The sequence below is a fragment of the Micropterus salmoides genome, unplaced genomic scaffold (genome assembly GCF_014851395.1).
Source record: "Micropterus salmoides isolate LMB-PRFRI ecotype aquatic unplaced genomic scaffold, ASM1485139v1 Ms_hic_scaffold_6, whole genome shotgun sequence".
In the NCBI taxonomy this organism is placed as follows: domain Eukaryota; kingdom Metazoa; phylum Chordata; class Actinopteri; order Centrarchiformes; family Centrarchidae; genus Micropterus; species Micropterus salmoides.
The window spans coordinates 23,879,660-23,897,046 of NW_024044348.1; the positions used below are offsets into that span (position 1 = coordinate 23,879,660).

The 17,387-nt window shown below is 37.5% G+C and overlaps 1 protein-coding gene across 1 annotated transcript in view; it reads right to left on the minus strand.

The window, feature by feature from the left end:
• The window catches only part of LOC119890634 (CUB and sushi domain-containing protein 1-like), a 156,344-nt gene that overhangs the window by 50,052 nt on the left and 88,905 nt on the right, over positions 1 to 17,387 (minus strand). The window contains exons 32-35 of the mRNA XM_038701984.1: positions 15,119 to 15,307; positions 14,462 to 14,639; positions 6,574 to 6,719; positions 1,774 to 1,854 (exon numbers count right to left, since the gene is read on the minus strand). Coding sequence (XP_038557912.1) covers positions 1,774 to 1,854; positions 6,574 to 6,719; positions 14,462 to 14,639; positions 15,119 to 15,307 — 594 coding nt within the window. The remainder of the gene's footprint in view (positions 1 to 1,773; positions 1,855 to 6,573; positions 6,720 to 14,461; positions 14,640 to 15,118; positions 15,308 to 17,387) is intronic.

The following is a 17,387-nucleotide window of genomic DNA, read 5'->3' on the forward strand; positions in this document are numbered from 1 at the left end:
TAGAGAAATCCAAAATAGTTGACGTTAATTATGTTGCTCCATTTTGAGAGGCAACGTTTGACAGGCTTGTTATTTTAAAAGAGATGGAGATCTACCAACTGTCAGAGAGATGTAATGCATGCTTCAAACTCTGCCCAGAAGGCATACAGTGTGCAAGCTCAGAGCATGGGCCATGATGTTTAAAACTGCTGAACAGAACAAACAAGAACATTCAACCTTTCCTTGAGCTTCTTCAAAGATTGTATAATTGGCTATTAGACTGACCGACAACAAAGCTAGTGATGTCTTTGAGGTACTCTATTCTGCCAGGTTTTGTGAATGTGAAATTCACAGTACAAGCACTCCAATGTTCTGAGGGCTTGTGAGATTTCTATGTATGATTATCTCAAACTAACTCCCTTTGGTCTTTACTGTGTCACAGAGAATTGCTTCACTCTTGCTGTGAAGAGGTACAGGCCTGGTGCTGCTGTGGTGGGGTTGCAAGTGGCAATAATTTGACATCATTGTTATAAATCAACACTTTGAAGAAGTACATGCTCTGGGTCACTATTGTATTTGTCTGCATCCTGTTAGGAACATTGTATCTAATGACAATTTTTCTGTATTTATAGAAAGGCTGATGAAGTCTTTCTTGAACCTGGAATTTCACTAATGTATTATGTCTTTAAAAGGTCAAAAGCAAAAAATCCCCAAAATCAACAAATCATTCAAAAATCTACTGACTTTTTCTGAAATCATAAAATGTTGACATTTTGATATGTATGTTTTCTGCAGAGAACTTATTATACATTGCCAGAAGCGACTAAGCTATGCATACCAGTGGCAAGGTAAACTGATCTTGCTTGAGGTTTTCTGAAATGTCTGCTTTTTTCTTGTTGCTCTAAAAGGTCACCAAACCTAAGAGTAAGATGATTTGAGCAAATCACATAACACAGAGCTGAGGGAAAATGGAAAACTTGACAAGCGATTATTTCTCCTAAAATGGATGTTTTTCAAAACCTTGGGGGCACATAATGTACTCAGTGTTGCATTTCACCAGTTCACCATTTTTATTATATATGTATATATATATACCTATATGCTAAGATAATCACTGAAAAGGGTGCAAAGTGATGTAACTGACATAGATCTTGTCAGTTAAGAGTAAGAAAACAAATTAGTAGATTTTTTGGAGACCCAAAGAGGTAAAAATATCCAGTATTTCACAGAAAAATGTAAGAATGATTAGAGAAAGAAAATATTTTGTATAACCTTCTCATCTCTTTGTGATTCTTTGTAGCATATTCATCTACTCACGGTGGTTTTAACAGGTTGCCACTGTGGTTACCAGCCATCATATTCTTGGTTGCCAATGTTGACTGATTGATGTTATCATTTATAATCAACAGTGATTATAAATGTAATTTTACTTGAGTGATTATATTTAAAAAAAATGCACACATGCACGCACAGTGAATGAATTTTACTACTGTGCATTTGGAAAGTCATGTGGGGCCATTAGTGGAGTAATTAACAATCAGCAGAATAATGACCTCCTACAAGCCTGATCAGATTGTCAGTCCTGTCAGGTATGAGTCGTTTTGATTGAGATGTCCTAAACTAGATAAAGTTGAAAATGCTTCCAATTTTGAAGAATGTACAAAACAATGTCATTAAAAAAATTTACTAAATGAGCCAAATTTTACTGTCAGTTTCTTTAACAGTAAATCGGTGCAACAGCAGCACTTTCATATTGTATCAAACGGTCATATCATTGTTAATCAGGATTATTACCTATCTGGAAGTCTTCATCTTCATAGATCACCTCTGCATTTTCCACAACAGGGGGAAGAGGGCATTTCTTCAAACGGTAGGCTGAAGAGAGGTGCAAAAACTATTAATAAGTCACCTTAGATTTCAGCTGAAAAACAAAACAAAGACCTCTACAGCATCAACATATCTTTCCATTTGTAATAAGAATGTGGGGGATTTGTGATAGTGTGTCTGTCGCTGTTGTCTCTTTGGAAAGAAATCACAAACCTCATGGATGTGGAGAATGGGACAGTGGGTGTGATCTTTATTATTTAAAATATCCAGATAAGTATTTAAGGGCAGCCACTACCTTGTCTCTTGCTTGTATCATGGTGTTTTAGGGAATACGACTTTGATATCCGCACAATTTCCCAGTTTGTGTTTTTAAAGAAACACTACATGATTTAATTTATAAATGAACAACAGTGTCAAACTCTGCAAGAACTTCAGAACAATGAGAAAAGAACGGTAACTGAAGATTCAGGTAGTATTTAAATAATATTCTAAACATATGTGTAGGTAGTTTGTGTTATGGTTTTGGTTTTGTTATATTGTATTTCCGGTTTTATTAAGATCTTTCCTCCCTTATGTGTCTGTGTTTACTTACTTCCTCTGTATTCTTCTTGTGTTCTTGTCTTTATGTCAGTTATTGTTTATTTCTGTCATGTTTTGGATTACCTTTGGATTTTCTGCAGGATATTTTTATATCCTGGACTGCTTGCTTCATCACTCTTGTAAGTTTTACTCACTTTTTATATTAGGGGTGTGCGATATTGACAAAAATGTTATTTAAATTTTTTGGGTCAATTTTGTTGGTAATGATAATTAGACGATATTTTGCATCCTTTGAAAGTGTGTTTGTAAAAATCTAATATTGTACTAGCTTGCTCTAGTTAATAGGATAAAAAGTTTTGCTTGTTAATGACATTCATGGAAACATGCCTTGTTTATTTATTTAAAACTGAAGCATTCAAGCAATATGAAAACACTCAAATCATCAATGTAAGTATTACTGAAATCAAACAGTGCAAGTATGAGTAAACTGTGATTTCTGTCATAGCTGTTGTCTTGTGGCTTTGATTCGGTCATCATCACTGTAACGGTTCTTGAACTGGAGTTTGTTTTGTGCTAGTACCTTGGATTAGGTTTAGGCCTGTCGTGGACAGCTGAGTTGCAAAGCTTTTCATATGCTTGATATTCTGTGTGGTGGTTAGTTCGTGGTCTTTAACAGCAACCGATTTTCAACATAGTTTGCAGACTGACGTTTTCGAGCAACATCTGTCGAGTTAGGTTGATCCATGTCTAGCAACTCAATAGTAATTCTTAGATTGCGAGGCTAGTGTTGTCAGTATTTTATCTCCTGCGCTGCATGATCAGTCATTTTTAACTTCAGTCATTAATTATTCAGCTTGTACTGCATGCACGAGGCATGGCAGTAAAGGTGTTTTTTTCAAAGTGAGTTACGTAATGCCAATAATGTCTGCACACACATCGTTAAAACAACAATTAAGATGTTATCGCAGACAATACATATCATACACCCCTTAACAGTATGCTATACAGAAAAACAGTTGTTTGAGCTTAAAGAAAACAATGCAAGCCCTGAGGAACAAGGTGTAGGATTGTACCCTTAGACACTGGGGCTGTTTCAATGTAACAAAACTTTAGAGCCCCGGTAACAAAAGCTACCTTCTAGTGCACACATTACCAGTGATTACTCAGAAAATGTTGCCTGTTGATGTAAAACACATCACTGAAAGACTGTGAGATGGACCTATTCAGAGATATAGACTCCTTAAAAATTGTGAATAGTACTGAGTAATGGAGAAAACCAAAGAAAAGAGTGAAAGAAAAAAAAAAGCTCTAGCATCTCTCAGTACTTTTGTTTATTTAGTGTAAAAAGGCCTCCGACGTCATGTCTTATAGCTATGGCTTAATGTTTGTGTACCTGCCGGAACAGGATTAGGACCAGAACCTATTTGATTGGATCTGGCAGCTATTTTGTCGCTATAAAATCTATAAATAAATTTTGTGTAATATTTAATGTTATCTGTTCTCATTATTTTATTTACCATTTAAGTTATTCGTAAATCGCTATTTTTGAAGAATTTAAAATCTGACTTAAAAAAGCTGGATCGGGACATGTCACGCAGTGACGCCTGAAGTGTATGAGTTCTGTGCACTTAATGTTACTGCAATTTGAATTAGGATACCCTCAGCAATAAGGAGGAAACTGGTACAATGTGAAATATTAAATTTGATAAATTTTTTCAAACCAGTAGCCAGGTGGTGATAATAGCTGCACAGGTAGGATTAAAGTAAGAAGCAAAGAAAAGGAGTCAGGGGACTCCATGGCTGGTTTGTGGGCTGTTTTGGACAATTAAACAGTTGGGTCAGCACGCGTTTTTTATGACTATGATCTGCTGTGTATTGTTGATGATGAGTTTGATAATGATAATGATTAATGCATCAGGCCAATGAACTGTATGGTGGCAAGTGGTGCTTTTTAGTATGTTATTACTGTAAGCCCCACAGCCAAGTGGGTGTTTGGGCTGTGAAACGGTGAAATGAGTATGGCTAAATTAGGGTAGGATCTCTTTGTGTAGTTTCATAGTACTGAAACGGAGTAGAAAGACATATTTCAATTATCCCCCATTTTATCAGCAATCTACAGAAGGGACACGACAGGGATGTGAAGGGATAATCAATCAGAGAGAGAGAGCTGCAGCTGTTTCTACGTGCCTCCTGTGCTGACTTTGAGTGACAATTGTGAATGCTCTGAAAAATAAATGTAAATAAATAATGCTTTGTTTGTGATGACAGTTTTGTTTTGCTTATTTTTAACAGCTAGAATGTAGCGTTGTCCAATGTGAACAGGAACAGCACCCTTTCTGTGTTCCAGGACATCCTGATTTACAAATTAAGTACTGTGGTTACTGCGAAGCACTACACACACTCATGCTAAGACTATATACATTTTTTAATAAAGTTAAAGAGAAATTAGTTTGGTATCTGTAAATGTAGATGGCATGTACAGTCCCCTCCAAAAGTATTGGAACGGTAAGGCAAATTCCTTTGTTTTTGTTGTTCACTGAAGACATTTGGGTTTAAGATCAAAAGAGTTTCAGCTCTCATTTCCTGGTATTCACATCTAGATGTGTTAAACCACTCAGGACATATGACCCTTTGTTTGAACCCACCCATTTTTCAAGTGAGCAAAACTATTGTGAACAGATGTTTATTGTTGCCCAGGTGTTGCCTTTTAGGTTGATTGTCAAAACATTAAATAGCTCTGCATGACTAGCCTAAGTTTTCATCCTTGGTTCAAACCTATAAAGACTGCATTTCCTGTTAAAGACAATAAACCAACATGAAGACCAGAGAGCTGTCTATGGGAGAAAAGCAAGCCATTGTCAAGCTGAGAAAATAAGGAAAATCGACCAGAGCCATTGGACAAACATTGGACATAGCAAGCACAACAATTTGGAATGTCCTGAAAAAGAAAGAAACTACTGGTGTACTGAGCAACAGACGTCGAACAGGTCTGCCAAGGAAAACAGTAGTTGATGACAGAAATATTGTGAGAGCTGTGAAGAAAACCCCCAAAACATCAGCAAGTCACATCACCAACGACCTCCACAGTGCAGGAGTGAAGGTATCACAATCCACTGTTGGAAGAAGACTCAGAGAGCAGAAATATAGAGGTCACACCACAAGATGCAAACCACTCATCAGCAGTAAGAATTGGAAGGCCAGATTGAAATTTGCAAAGAAGTACAGAGATGAGCCGCAAAAGTTCTGCAACACAATCTTATGGACTGATGAGACCAAGATTAATCTCTACCAAAGTGATGGAAAGGCCAAAGTGTGGAGAAAGAAAGGAACTGCTTATGATCTGAAGCATACAAGCGCATCTATGAAGCACGGTGGAGGTAATGTCATGGCTTGGGTGTGCATGGCTGCTTCTGGAACAGGCTCATTAATATTTATTGATGATGTAACTGATGATGGTAGCAGCGGAATTAATTCAGAAGTGTACAGAAACATTTTGTCTGCCAATTTACGGAGAAATGCATTGAAACTAATCGGGAGGAAGTTTATCTTGCAGCAGGACAATGACCGCAAGCACACTGCCAACAAAACAAAGGACTTCATCGGGGGGGGCCAAATCAATCACCTGACCTTAACCCAATAGAGCATGCATTTCACAATCTTAAGAGGAGACTGAAGGGAGAAACACCCCGAAACAAACAAGAACTGAAAGAAGCTGCGGTAAAAGCCTGGAATAGCATCGCAAATGAAGAATGCAACAGTTTGGTGATGTCGATGGGTCGCAGGCTTGAGGCAGTTATTGCAGCAAGGGTTATGCCACTAAATATTAAATGTTATTTACTTGAAGATTATTTGTTCCATTACTTTTGCCCACCTAAGAATGCTGTGGTCTAATACAAATGGTGATATGTCCTAAGTTGTTTAACACATCTAGATGTGAATACCAGGAAATGAGAGCTGAAATTCTTAATTCTTTTGATCTTAAACCCAAATGTCTTTTGCAGGGGACTATAGAAATGCAAAAACAAAATTCACTTTTATGCATAAACCTTTAGTCCCAAGTTCTGGCACTGAAAAAAATCATGGTACTTATACTTACTTTTTCCTATATCCAGAGTATTTGCTGCACACATATATAAGAGGGTATCTATACTGCAGGTAAATGTGTGTGTGTGTGTGTGTGTGTGTGTGTGTGTGTGTGTGTGTGTGTGTGTGTGTGTGTATCTGTACCATGAAAGTTGAGAATGAAGAACCCTCCAGTTGAAAAGTCAGAGTGAAAGCGGATCAGGACCTTCAGGCTAGTACTGTAAGCCGACTCTAATGCCGTGTTGCCACTGAAGACTCCCAGCTGAGGACTAGACGTATCTGGCCCATCCCTAAATAAACAGAGAGTGAGAGACAACAAAGACAACTGGTGATGCTTAAACTGGAAGCAGGGTACATCTAAACTACTGCAGCAGAGGAATGGGGAGAGAGAAACCAAGAGTCACATGATAGTTGAGTGAAAGTTATAGGACACAATGCATATGACATAGAGCAGGGGTTTTAATAGTCTGAGACTGCGGGCCTCCCCCCACCACATCTTTAGTTTACTTGGTAAGTTTCGCTCAACATTTGAGCCAAAATAACCTAATGTTGCTGTTTGACATAACTTCAGACTACACCAAATAGTTTTTAACAAAGTTCTGGGCATTTATTAGTTTCTGGCTCTGATGGGGGGGGGGGGGGGGACAGTTCCCAAAAACTATATCTCTGAACTCTCACACATGTAGGCTATTCTATGTGATCTCCTTTTGATAACTAATGCAATAATGTAATATTGTTTCACTCCCATTCACTGAGCCTCCCCTGAAACTGTTTGGAGCCCCCCTAGGGAGGCCCGCCTCACACTTTGAAAACCCCTGACATAGAGTAAACTGTTTCTCTTATTTTTGCATCCTGCACTGTATCTGCCCAGGTTAAACTTACTTACCCATAATAAAAACTAAAATGGCTAAATACAGGTGTGATTTGATTACTAAATTCACAGTGAATAAACTGGTGTGACATGTGTCTGCCATGGCTCTAAAAGAAGGTCAAGGGTTGGACGCAGTATGAACTTCTTTTGAAATGCTAGTTGTGGATTTGCTTTCACTGACTGGATTTAATGACAAACCATAAACAGCCGGGCTCGACAGTAACGGTGGCCCGATGCTCGTCGGGATGTATGTAATGTAACGTTGGGACAGTTGAACTAGCTACTCACTAGCCCGATCAACATTAGTATTTAAAAAAAATCTTGCAGTTGTTTTGCAGCTCTTGACACACACTGATGTCCAATCCAGAGATGTACTTACGTGACAAGAAGTTGTCAAATGTTATCTCTCTAATCTCAATCATGCGGCAACTTCTGGGTCTGAAGTGAAACCATGCAGACGGAACTTAAAGCTGCATTCTCAATTCAATTCAATTCAAATTAGCTTTATTGGCAAGAATGTGTAACAACAATATTGTCAAAGCATCATACAAACTACATAAGAACAATCAACCCCATACATTTCATTAAGTAATTAATTAATGTGATGTAAAGTAATCAAAGCGTGTGTGTGTGTGTGTTTAAAACAAATATATAAAAAATCAAATAAATAAATGAAACAGTAAGCGTGTGTGTGTGTTAAAAAAATTTAAATATATTAAAAATAAAATAAATAAATAAATAAAACAGTAAGCGTGTGTGTGTGTTAAAAAAACAAGAATACATAAAAAAATTTAATAAAATAAATAAATAAAACAGTAAGCGTGTGTGTATGTTAAAAAATTTAAATAAAATAAATAAATAAAACTGTAACGTGTGTGTGTATATTTCAAAAATTAAAAAACAAAATTAATTGATTAAAAAATAATAATAATAATACATTTAAAAAAAGAAATCAGTATTAAATGTAAAAACAAAACAATTACTAAAATATCAAACGATCAAAATAATAATAATAATTTGAAAATTTGTACAATTATTTATCAGTCTGAGGTTCCACTGGTTGTCCTCACTTCATGGCATGAGGAGACATAGTTTGCAGCAATTATTTCACATTTGGGCATTTCTCCCAGTAAATAGGGGAGTTTCTGTGTTTCTGATATGAATTCAAATTCAGGGCATATTTGGGAAATGTTTGCAAAGTGTTTTTGTCTTAGTGTTTTATATTTGGGGCATGAGGTTAGAAAGTGCAGCTCTGTCACACTGGGAGCAGAGTCTCTCCTCTTGTGGTAGCCTGCTCTGTCTGTGGCCATCCTTTTCTATGGCCAGGCGGTGTTCACTCAGTCTGTATGTTGTCAACATTTTTCTTAGTTTAGGACATTTTATTGTATTCAGGTAATTTGCCAGTGTGAATTTTCTTTTTAGGGTCAGATAACATTGTAATTTACTTTGTGTTTTGGTCGTTTCTTTCCAGTATTCAATATATTTTTCTTTCTGCTTACTGATAATTTGGTTTGGTCTGCTTGAGTTGGTGTTGCTGTCCTGAGGCTGTTGGGGACTTGTTGACTTGTTGACTGCAGAGAGCCTCAGGACCAGCTGGCTGAGGGGACTCTTCTCTGGTTTCAGCTCCGGGTAAGTTAGGGCTTTGTGATGATACGTCTGAGGGTTACCTGATTTTAAGTGATTGTAAAATTTAAGTGATCTTTTCTGTATTTTTAGTAAGAGGGGTTATTGGCGAAGCTCTGCTCTGCACAGGTTATTTGGTGTTTTTCTCTGCACATGCAGGATCATAGAAAGATTCTATGATTGTTTTGTCCCATTTGTCAAATTCATTATTTAGTTTTGGCTCCCAAATTTCGCTACCATATAGAATTATTGGTTCTAGTACAAATTGGAAAATTTTAAGCCAGATTTCAATTGGAATATAGATTTTAATGTTTATTTTTATTGCATAGAAAGCTCTCCTTGCTTTGTCCCTCAGATCTTTCACAGCCATGTTGAAGTTCCCTGTGCCAAGGTAAGTGTAGTTTTTTGTGTATTGTAATTTAGTGGTGTCTAAATAGAAATTGTGTGTAACCTGATTTCTGTATTGTTTCTGAAAGATCATTATCTTAGTCTTTGCTGTGTTTACTGTCAGGGCCCAGGTCTGACAGAATCTCTGTAGGAGGTTAAGGTGCTGCTGCAAACCTTCTTTAGTAGGTGAGAGCAACACTAAGTCAAGCGACTTTGAGTTCGTGAAAAGCGCTATACAAATTCATTTTATTATTATTATTATTATTATTATCTGCATACAGCAGACCTCTGATCTCTGTGTCGTTCAGGGTGAGGCCAGGTGCCGTGGAACTCTCTAATTGGTTTGCTAATTCATTGATATATAGGTTGAAGAGAATTGAACTGAGATTGCATCCCTGCCTCACTCCCCGGCCCTGGGAGAAGAACGCCGTTTGTTTGTTTCCAATCTTTATGGCACATTCACTTTTTGTATACATGTTCTTAATCAAATCATATGTTTTTCCTCCAGTGCCAGTAGCCAATAGAAAAGGCCCTTGTGCCAGATGGAATCAAAGGCTTTTTGGAAGTCAACAAAACAGGCATATACCTTTCTTTTCTTAATGTTTAATTCTTGATCAATTAAAGTCTGGAGGGTAAATATATGGTCCGTTGTGTGGCAATTTGGCAAAAAAAAAAAGTTTTATTAATAATTTTTTATTATTTATTAATGATGTTGCAGAATATATTTCCCAGGTTACTGGATACACATATAAATAATGGTAAAATGTTGCTACTTCTCAGCTGATTTATTACCTCAGTAAACACTTTTAAATGAGTCTTCTTCAACACAGCATGATGTTCATTTAGTATATTATGGTCCTATTTAGGGGAAAATAGACAATAAAGCAGCGCATGCTTTTGGACGGGACTACCTTGTGATTGACAGGGAACCTGTTCATCAGGATAGAGGCGATTTGTGTCCGCTACTCTATGTACATTTTTCATAAATGGCTGTTAGTATGTTTTGTTTTAAAAGTAAATTGTTTTGTTAACCTTTTTATTTTTATAATTTTAACTGTGATTACATTTTTGTTTAGTTTTTTTATATCCAGGATGTATTTAATAAACGATTAAACACTTTTGGAAGGAGAGACAGTAAAAATTGTCTTCGGGCCAGTAAGTTTCAAGTTTAACGTTGAGCCCTGAACAGCCTTTGTTAACAAAAGTCCACTTGTTCACTGAAAGGGAAGCAAAACATATTTTTCACCCATTTCAAACATGTTCATTGAACAAAGCCCATAGATTAAATGCTTAACTTAATTCATTAAATATTGAATGTTGTTGAAAGGTTACTCTTTCTAAAGTTTCTAAATGCCCAGTTTTAGGTTTTTAATGAACATGCCATCAGATTAAACAAGGGTTTTTAAATTTTAATTCAAAGAGTGCCTGGGATCTCTTGGCTCTTCAATAATTCAAGGTCTTCTGTAGGTGTTGGAGCTCATTTGGAGAATCAAAATGTGCTATTTTGGTCATTTGAATCAAAACTGATTTATAATTTTGAGACTATTTTTACTTACTGAAAAATACACAAACTTTAAAATTATCTGTTATGTTAAAACATTTTCATATTTGGGGGCTGTATTTACACTATTGTATTGTGCAAAAGGCTTTGGTGTGATAGGTTTTAGGTTTGATCACCAATTAAACATGTAGGTTGAAACCTAATCATTAACTGAAACAGAAACAGCTGTGTAGGGGGAATCTAACTTGAACAGTGAGGTGAGGTTGCCTCTCCTTGAAAGTAAACTGATGTTTTTATGCTGGATATGTAAAATTGCCAAGTGAAAATCGTTTAGAAGAGACAGTATGTTGATAAAAAGGCAATGCTGTGATATGAGAATAGATATTCGGGAACGTTGTTTATTAAAATATTGTGATGTATGTTAAATGTTCTCTCTTCCTGTTCTGAAAGGCTGCATAATAGCTGAATGCTATAATTGTTTGAGCTTGTATCAACTATACAGCATTTTCTTACAGAGTGAAATAAACAATTCATTATTATACAAATTCATAATTTCTACATTGTTTTTTTCCTCAGAGATCCAGCACTAGGATAGATTAAATATTATACCAAAGCAGCAACGGTAGACAAAAAAAAATCTACATTGTTTAACAAGATTTTAGAAAATACTGTATTTGATTTTGTTGAGTGAGTATACGGCATCATAAACTCTGTGTTGCTCTGGTGTTAGATCTATAGCCCGCTGTTAGAAATGCTTCAGTGATATTAGGCAATAAGCCAAACACAACTGGTGGCAAACTATAGAGACAGTTTGGCTTCAGTTTCTGACATCTGGATGCAGTCGCAGTCACATAAACCCCAGGGGTATACAGGGCAGAAATCAGCAGACACGCATCACTGAGATATGGAATATACAGGACATAGTAATGCACAAGGCAAAAGACATCCCTTGCGAGTTTGATTAATTAGAAACCAGAACAGGATGAGGCTGGAAATCAGCATAACCACTGTCAGGTGCGGTAGAATGAATGATCAGAAACGGGAAAGGGTAGGCTCCTCAGATCATAGAAAAACCACCTCATTGACTTTTTTGAATGTGACTGGTGATTGAAGAGTCAGCTGTTACTGATGGCACTGCACAAATTCAATGCTCAGCCTGAACTAAAGCAATTATCTATGAACACATTAATCTGTATGTCCTCTCACGTTCATTGCTCAGCTTTTGTAGCACACACCTTTTATATGTACAGTATCTATGTGAAAAACACAACACTTGGCCAAATGCTTTTGAATGTAAATTTCATTTTCATCAATAATAGGTGTGCTTTGGTCTGACTCATTTTGGGATCAAACCCTTAAAGTTAAGCATTTAAAGTTCTGTATTTAATTGAAATTATGCTCAATTTCTTATTAACCCAGCAGTGTACACAGGGCATACTGAGTCTCTTCCCGCTCTCTGTCCAATTGAATTCATCAATTCAAACAGTCAAATGGCCAAATCATGACAAAAGCAGTGGCCCCAATCCTAAGCTCTTATGAGTAAAATGAGATAATGTCAGTTATCCAATTTATTAACAGCTCGCTGCTGATGCACATAATTAAAAGTATTCCAAATATAAACTACATCATTAAAAAAAGTTTCAGGAGGTCTGTGTTCATGATCGAAATAGGATATAGGCCATTAATTCACTGTCAACTCCTTGTACCTCTCACATTGCTCTAACCTTTGACATGAAAAGCACATTTGTTTCTGTCTGAGCAAGTCAAAGTCAAAAAAAAAAAAGAATATAAGATCTGCTGAAACACAGATGAGCAGTGTGCGCATCTCTGTTAAAAAGAAAGGTGGTCAGGGTCACTGATGCAACAACCTTTGATCTAACTGACAACAACTACGTAGAAGGCAATTATGATTGTTACCCCTGTGCTGACATTACTGTCTACAGTATAGCTGTCTGGAGTAAAACAAATATGTTATTGGAGAATGTTTGCAGTTATTAGTTAATTAGTAAAATCTATAATATTTAAATTAGTCATTAATTTTAGACACTTTGGATACATCTATTAATCAAATCAAATCTAAAGACTGTCTACTGACAATCTAAATAAATATTATAATAATTGCATTTTAGTATTTATATTTTTAATACAAACAACATAAATACTCATTATTCAAACTGATACGGGTTTCAGTACTCTTCTATTTACATGGTTGTAATGCAGCAGCAGTAGACCTTTGGATCACCCACTCCAAATGTGTCTAAGGCCCTGGAAGGTAGATAGTATCTCACTGAGTCTAAGAAAAGCACTCCCCTCTTCAGCGTCAGCCCCCAGTCATTTCCAAATACATTCATGTGTTTGAGATATACAGATTGAGCAGTGCAACAGTCCATCATGCATGCACTAATCTCACATTACAGATGTCTTTTGGTGCCCTACAATCTATGAATGTGATTTTATAAATTTGTTGCCCATGAAATGTGCCAAAAACACATTAATCACCAAAATCAATTTGCAACTGCAAAATAACTTGATGTCGCGCCTCCCCATAGCTATAGCCATGGCTCTAGTAGCTTGTGAGATTGAAAGCGAGTAGTCACCGACCGTGAATGTGTCACTTTCCCACTGCCTGCATTTCAACTGCTCACTCCCTAGAGCTTGACTCTTGAGCCTGAAAATTAAAGACTGACCACCCCCACACACCAAATATTTCTTTCCTGAACCAAACATATCCCAAATGATGACAGGGTTCAAATCTCACTTCTTATGTTAATTTTCTTCCTAATAAATTCACTCCTCAGTATTATTTTTGACAGCAAACATGGTGCAAAATGAAACTACTGAGTGAGAAATTTCTTTTGAACTGACCCAAGCTAGTCAGAACCAGCCATGTCCCGTTGGATTTGTGAACCACCACCATCTCCACCACTCCTTTCATTACATTTCCCACTCCCCACTGAATCTCATCATTAGTGCCAGAGTTCCCGAGCCCTCTCTGGGTCTGCGTATGGCCATGGTACTGAGTTAGATTGAATTGGTCAGTGGTCCCATTGTAAATGCATTACTCTCACATTCCCTGTATAACAATCTTACCTCCACACTGAATCCCATTATTGCTGCAGGAGAGTCAGTGTATGCATAGCACAGTGTATATATGTGTGCATGTATCAGCAGTCTATGAAGCAGTAACCCCTGTGTATCAAGCATGCCATTTGCAGATCAATATGGATTTGTGTGTATTTCTTCCTGTATGACAAAGTCACAAACAATTGACTCATAATGATATCTACCTTTATAGAGGCAAGACTGTGTTTGTATAAAATATGTAATGAGTAAAATTGCAATTAATCCCAGGGATAAAGTTGCCACCAATAAAATTTATCCCCAAATGTCTGTGTGAGAGAATGTAAGTGTGTGCGAGTGGGAGAGAAAGAGATGGACAAAAAATATAAGTATAAATTGATACAACTTCAGTATCTTCTTATTAATGTGCAGAGAGGAGACAGGCTATAAGTACATTCAAGACTTACCTGGCAGTGATGCAATCAGTCCCAGGATAAAGGGCAACATTGAAAAGAAGCATATGCATTTGTGTGTGTGTGTGTGTGTGTGTGTGTGTGAGAGAGAGAGAGTGTGAGTGTACCCAGACTTACCAGACAGCGATGTAATCAGTGACAGGCTCTGTCTGCAATAAGGTAAAGTTGATATAAACTCCATGTCCGTGGGGAACAGTGATGAGCCAGCTACAGTCTTGGGAGTTGGGGTATTCATTGGGGTACTGAGGTGAATAGATGGTCCCATTTTCGGCCGTGACATTATAACCGCAGGGAGCTGTAAAAAGCAGACGTATAAGATTATCTATTTGCAAATGTGTCACTTTTTTCTAATGTGCTAGACCTGCAATGATCAGGAGATAAGAATAACTGTTCAGCTGCAGTCAGTGAGGAATATAATTATCAACATTATTTGTGGTAGTACAAGTAGAAGCAGCAGTAGTAGCATTAGTAATAAGAGCATGGATTGTGCTACTAATGTATGGAGTAAATGATCCAAGTGACACAGAAATGTTTACTCTCTACTTAACTGCTCACACTGCCAGCTTCTGATACTGATGAAAGATGAGAATAAACTTACTGAAATTCAATTAGGATAACAACATTTACTAAATGTCTAGATTTTAAATTACATTTGGTATGTGAGTGATGGAGATGTTCTGGGATAACAATGATAACACCACATGTGTCCACACAATACTAGATGAACTGCCTATAGGAGAAAATTACATTTTAGAAGTCATTGGTTGTTCTTACCTTCACAGCGTGGAAATGGGTGGTTCCACTTCCGGTTGGTCCCGTGCAAGCAAGTTAACACTGGGTGTCCGATCAAAACATAACCAGGGTAGCACTGAAAAGTTACTGATTGGCCAGCGCTGTAGTCACTGTTTATGATGTCGCCGTTGGGGAAAGGAAAGGGGTCCTGGCAATTCTGAAGTTGATAGGCTAAGGAGAGATGAAGAGAATGACTGTCAGTGCAGAAACACCTTCATTTTTAGGCATCAGGAAAATAAAATAAGCCAGGCAAACTAGATAAGCAGGCATACAGTTATACTCTATTAATAAATACAGTGTGGCTGTATACAGTATTTGCCCCTTTGTATTCTATTGTGTAGTCTTACACAGTAGCCTTTTAAAATGTGACTACAAAATGACAACTGCAATTCACTGTATTCAAACTATGTATTCAGTCTACAGCTAATGGACTTTATGGACATGTATGCATGACATGCCAGCACTTGCTTGAGGGGATGTTAGTATCACAGGTCTATTTAGGGAACATCTCACTCTGCATGAGTGTCAATGGCAAGTCAAGCCCCTCCATTAGATGTGCCATTTACAGTGAGCAGAGGGGGCTGACCAGTTCCTAGAAAAGGCTAGAGAGAAGGACAGAACCTCACAGCACACAAAAGAACAAGCACTGAGCAGCAGGTCAATACACACTGCAGCACTAGCCAACACCCGAGGTGCAGATTGTGGAACGAGGCTTCAGAGACAGTTTATGCTGGTAGCAGCAAGATCTAACATCTAAGAGGGAACTGCACACACAATCAAAGCATGGGATGTGTACAGGAACACATATGTTGCCACAGATTATGGGCTAGACCAATGGTTCTCAAACATTTCACACCACGCCCCCCTTCAGAAGTCAAAAAAAGTTCATGTCCCCTCACACCAGCAAAAGTGGATTTAATTTTTATCAATCATTAACAATAAATGCAATTGAAATAAACAAGATTCAGGTGAGCAAAACAGACTTGCTAGCATCAGAGCACTTTTGTTTGTATATCACCACATAAATCATATTCATGCAACTTTAGGTCCGCTCAACATCCACGACCCCCCTTGTGGCTCTACGCCTCTTCTACTAGTACTTGCAAGAGTGAAACTACAACCAAGAAGCTGCAATGTGTCAAACATTAAAACTGGTATCACATATTAGCAACCTTTGCGACCTGCTGCAACGCATGCATGCTTCTACCTTTAAGGCCGGATGCGACGTTTGGCCGATTTAGTAGATGTCATCATTTTTATCTCATCGTTGCTGATGAGCTGAGCGAAGGGAGCGACATTTACGCCGATTACAGCAGTTGCTTTGAGGATCAAAACAACAATGGATAAGAAGATTCAGGCCCAGATTATGATGTGACTGCTGTAGTGAACAACGGTGTGGATTTGTGCATATTATATTGAATAAATTTGGAGCTACTCCAAATTCCTCTCTCCTCTCCCAGAGAAGAAGGGGGGGGTCAAAGTTGCTTTCTTTAAGTGCAATGCCTGGGCAGTTGATCGTAAAACTGGCACCTTTTTGATTCCGAAGCTGAGGCCTGACTGTTAAACTGACAAAGGGACACGAACCAGCGATTAGCATTTCCCTGAACAGCCTATCAAAACTGGCCCCCCCACACATGTAACTGTGGCAACTGACCTTGCTGTGTTTCATTACCCCATCAAAGGGATACCCCTGTCTCACCCAAGTTGTGACATAACCCAGGAAGCCGAACTTTAAGTCTCCAAAGACTCAAAGCATTTAATTAAGTTTAATTAAATCTTTAGTTACCTAATTACGTTTACCTCTATTTGAGTAGTTATGTTAAAATGTTGTTGCTATCTGTTGTTATTAGTGCTGAAAAGAATCTAAATAAGTTACTTTTGCAGTTTTTTTATTTTCAGCAAGACACTCCTTCATCTAATGTAATCAATGCTTGTTCATAATACTTTCCTACAAAATTCCTTTAGAAATGATGATAAAGAAATGTCTTACTATACTCTTAATCGCCTGCTTGAATTTAAGGATGAATAACTAAATCCCCCGGTTCCTAAGGAGAGATGATCTTGGATTAATCTAAGCTTTCCTCATGTAACCTGAGCTCCCCCAAGTGGACGAAATAAGTATTACATACCATCGTTGGAAATGCCGTTAAATGAATAAATATCCTGACCAATAATGTGACAATTGTTTCCTGTTACCAAATGCTTAACTTAGAACGGTACAACTATTCGACCATTGAGGTTCGACTGTGGA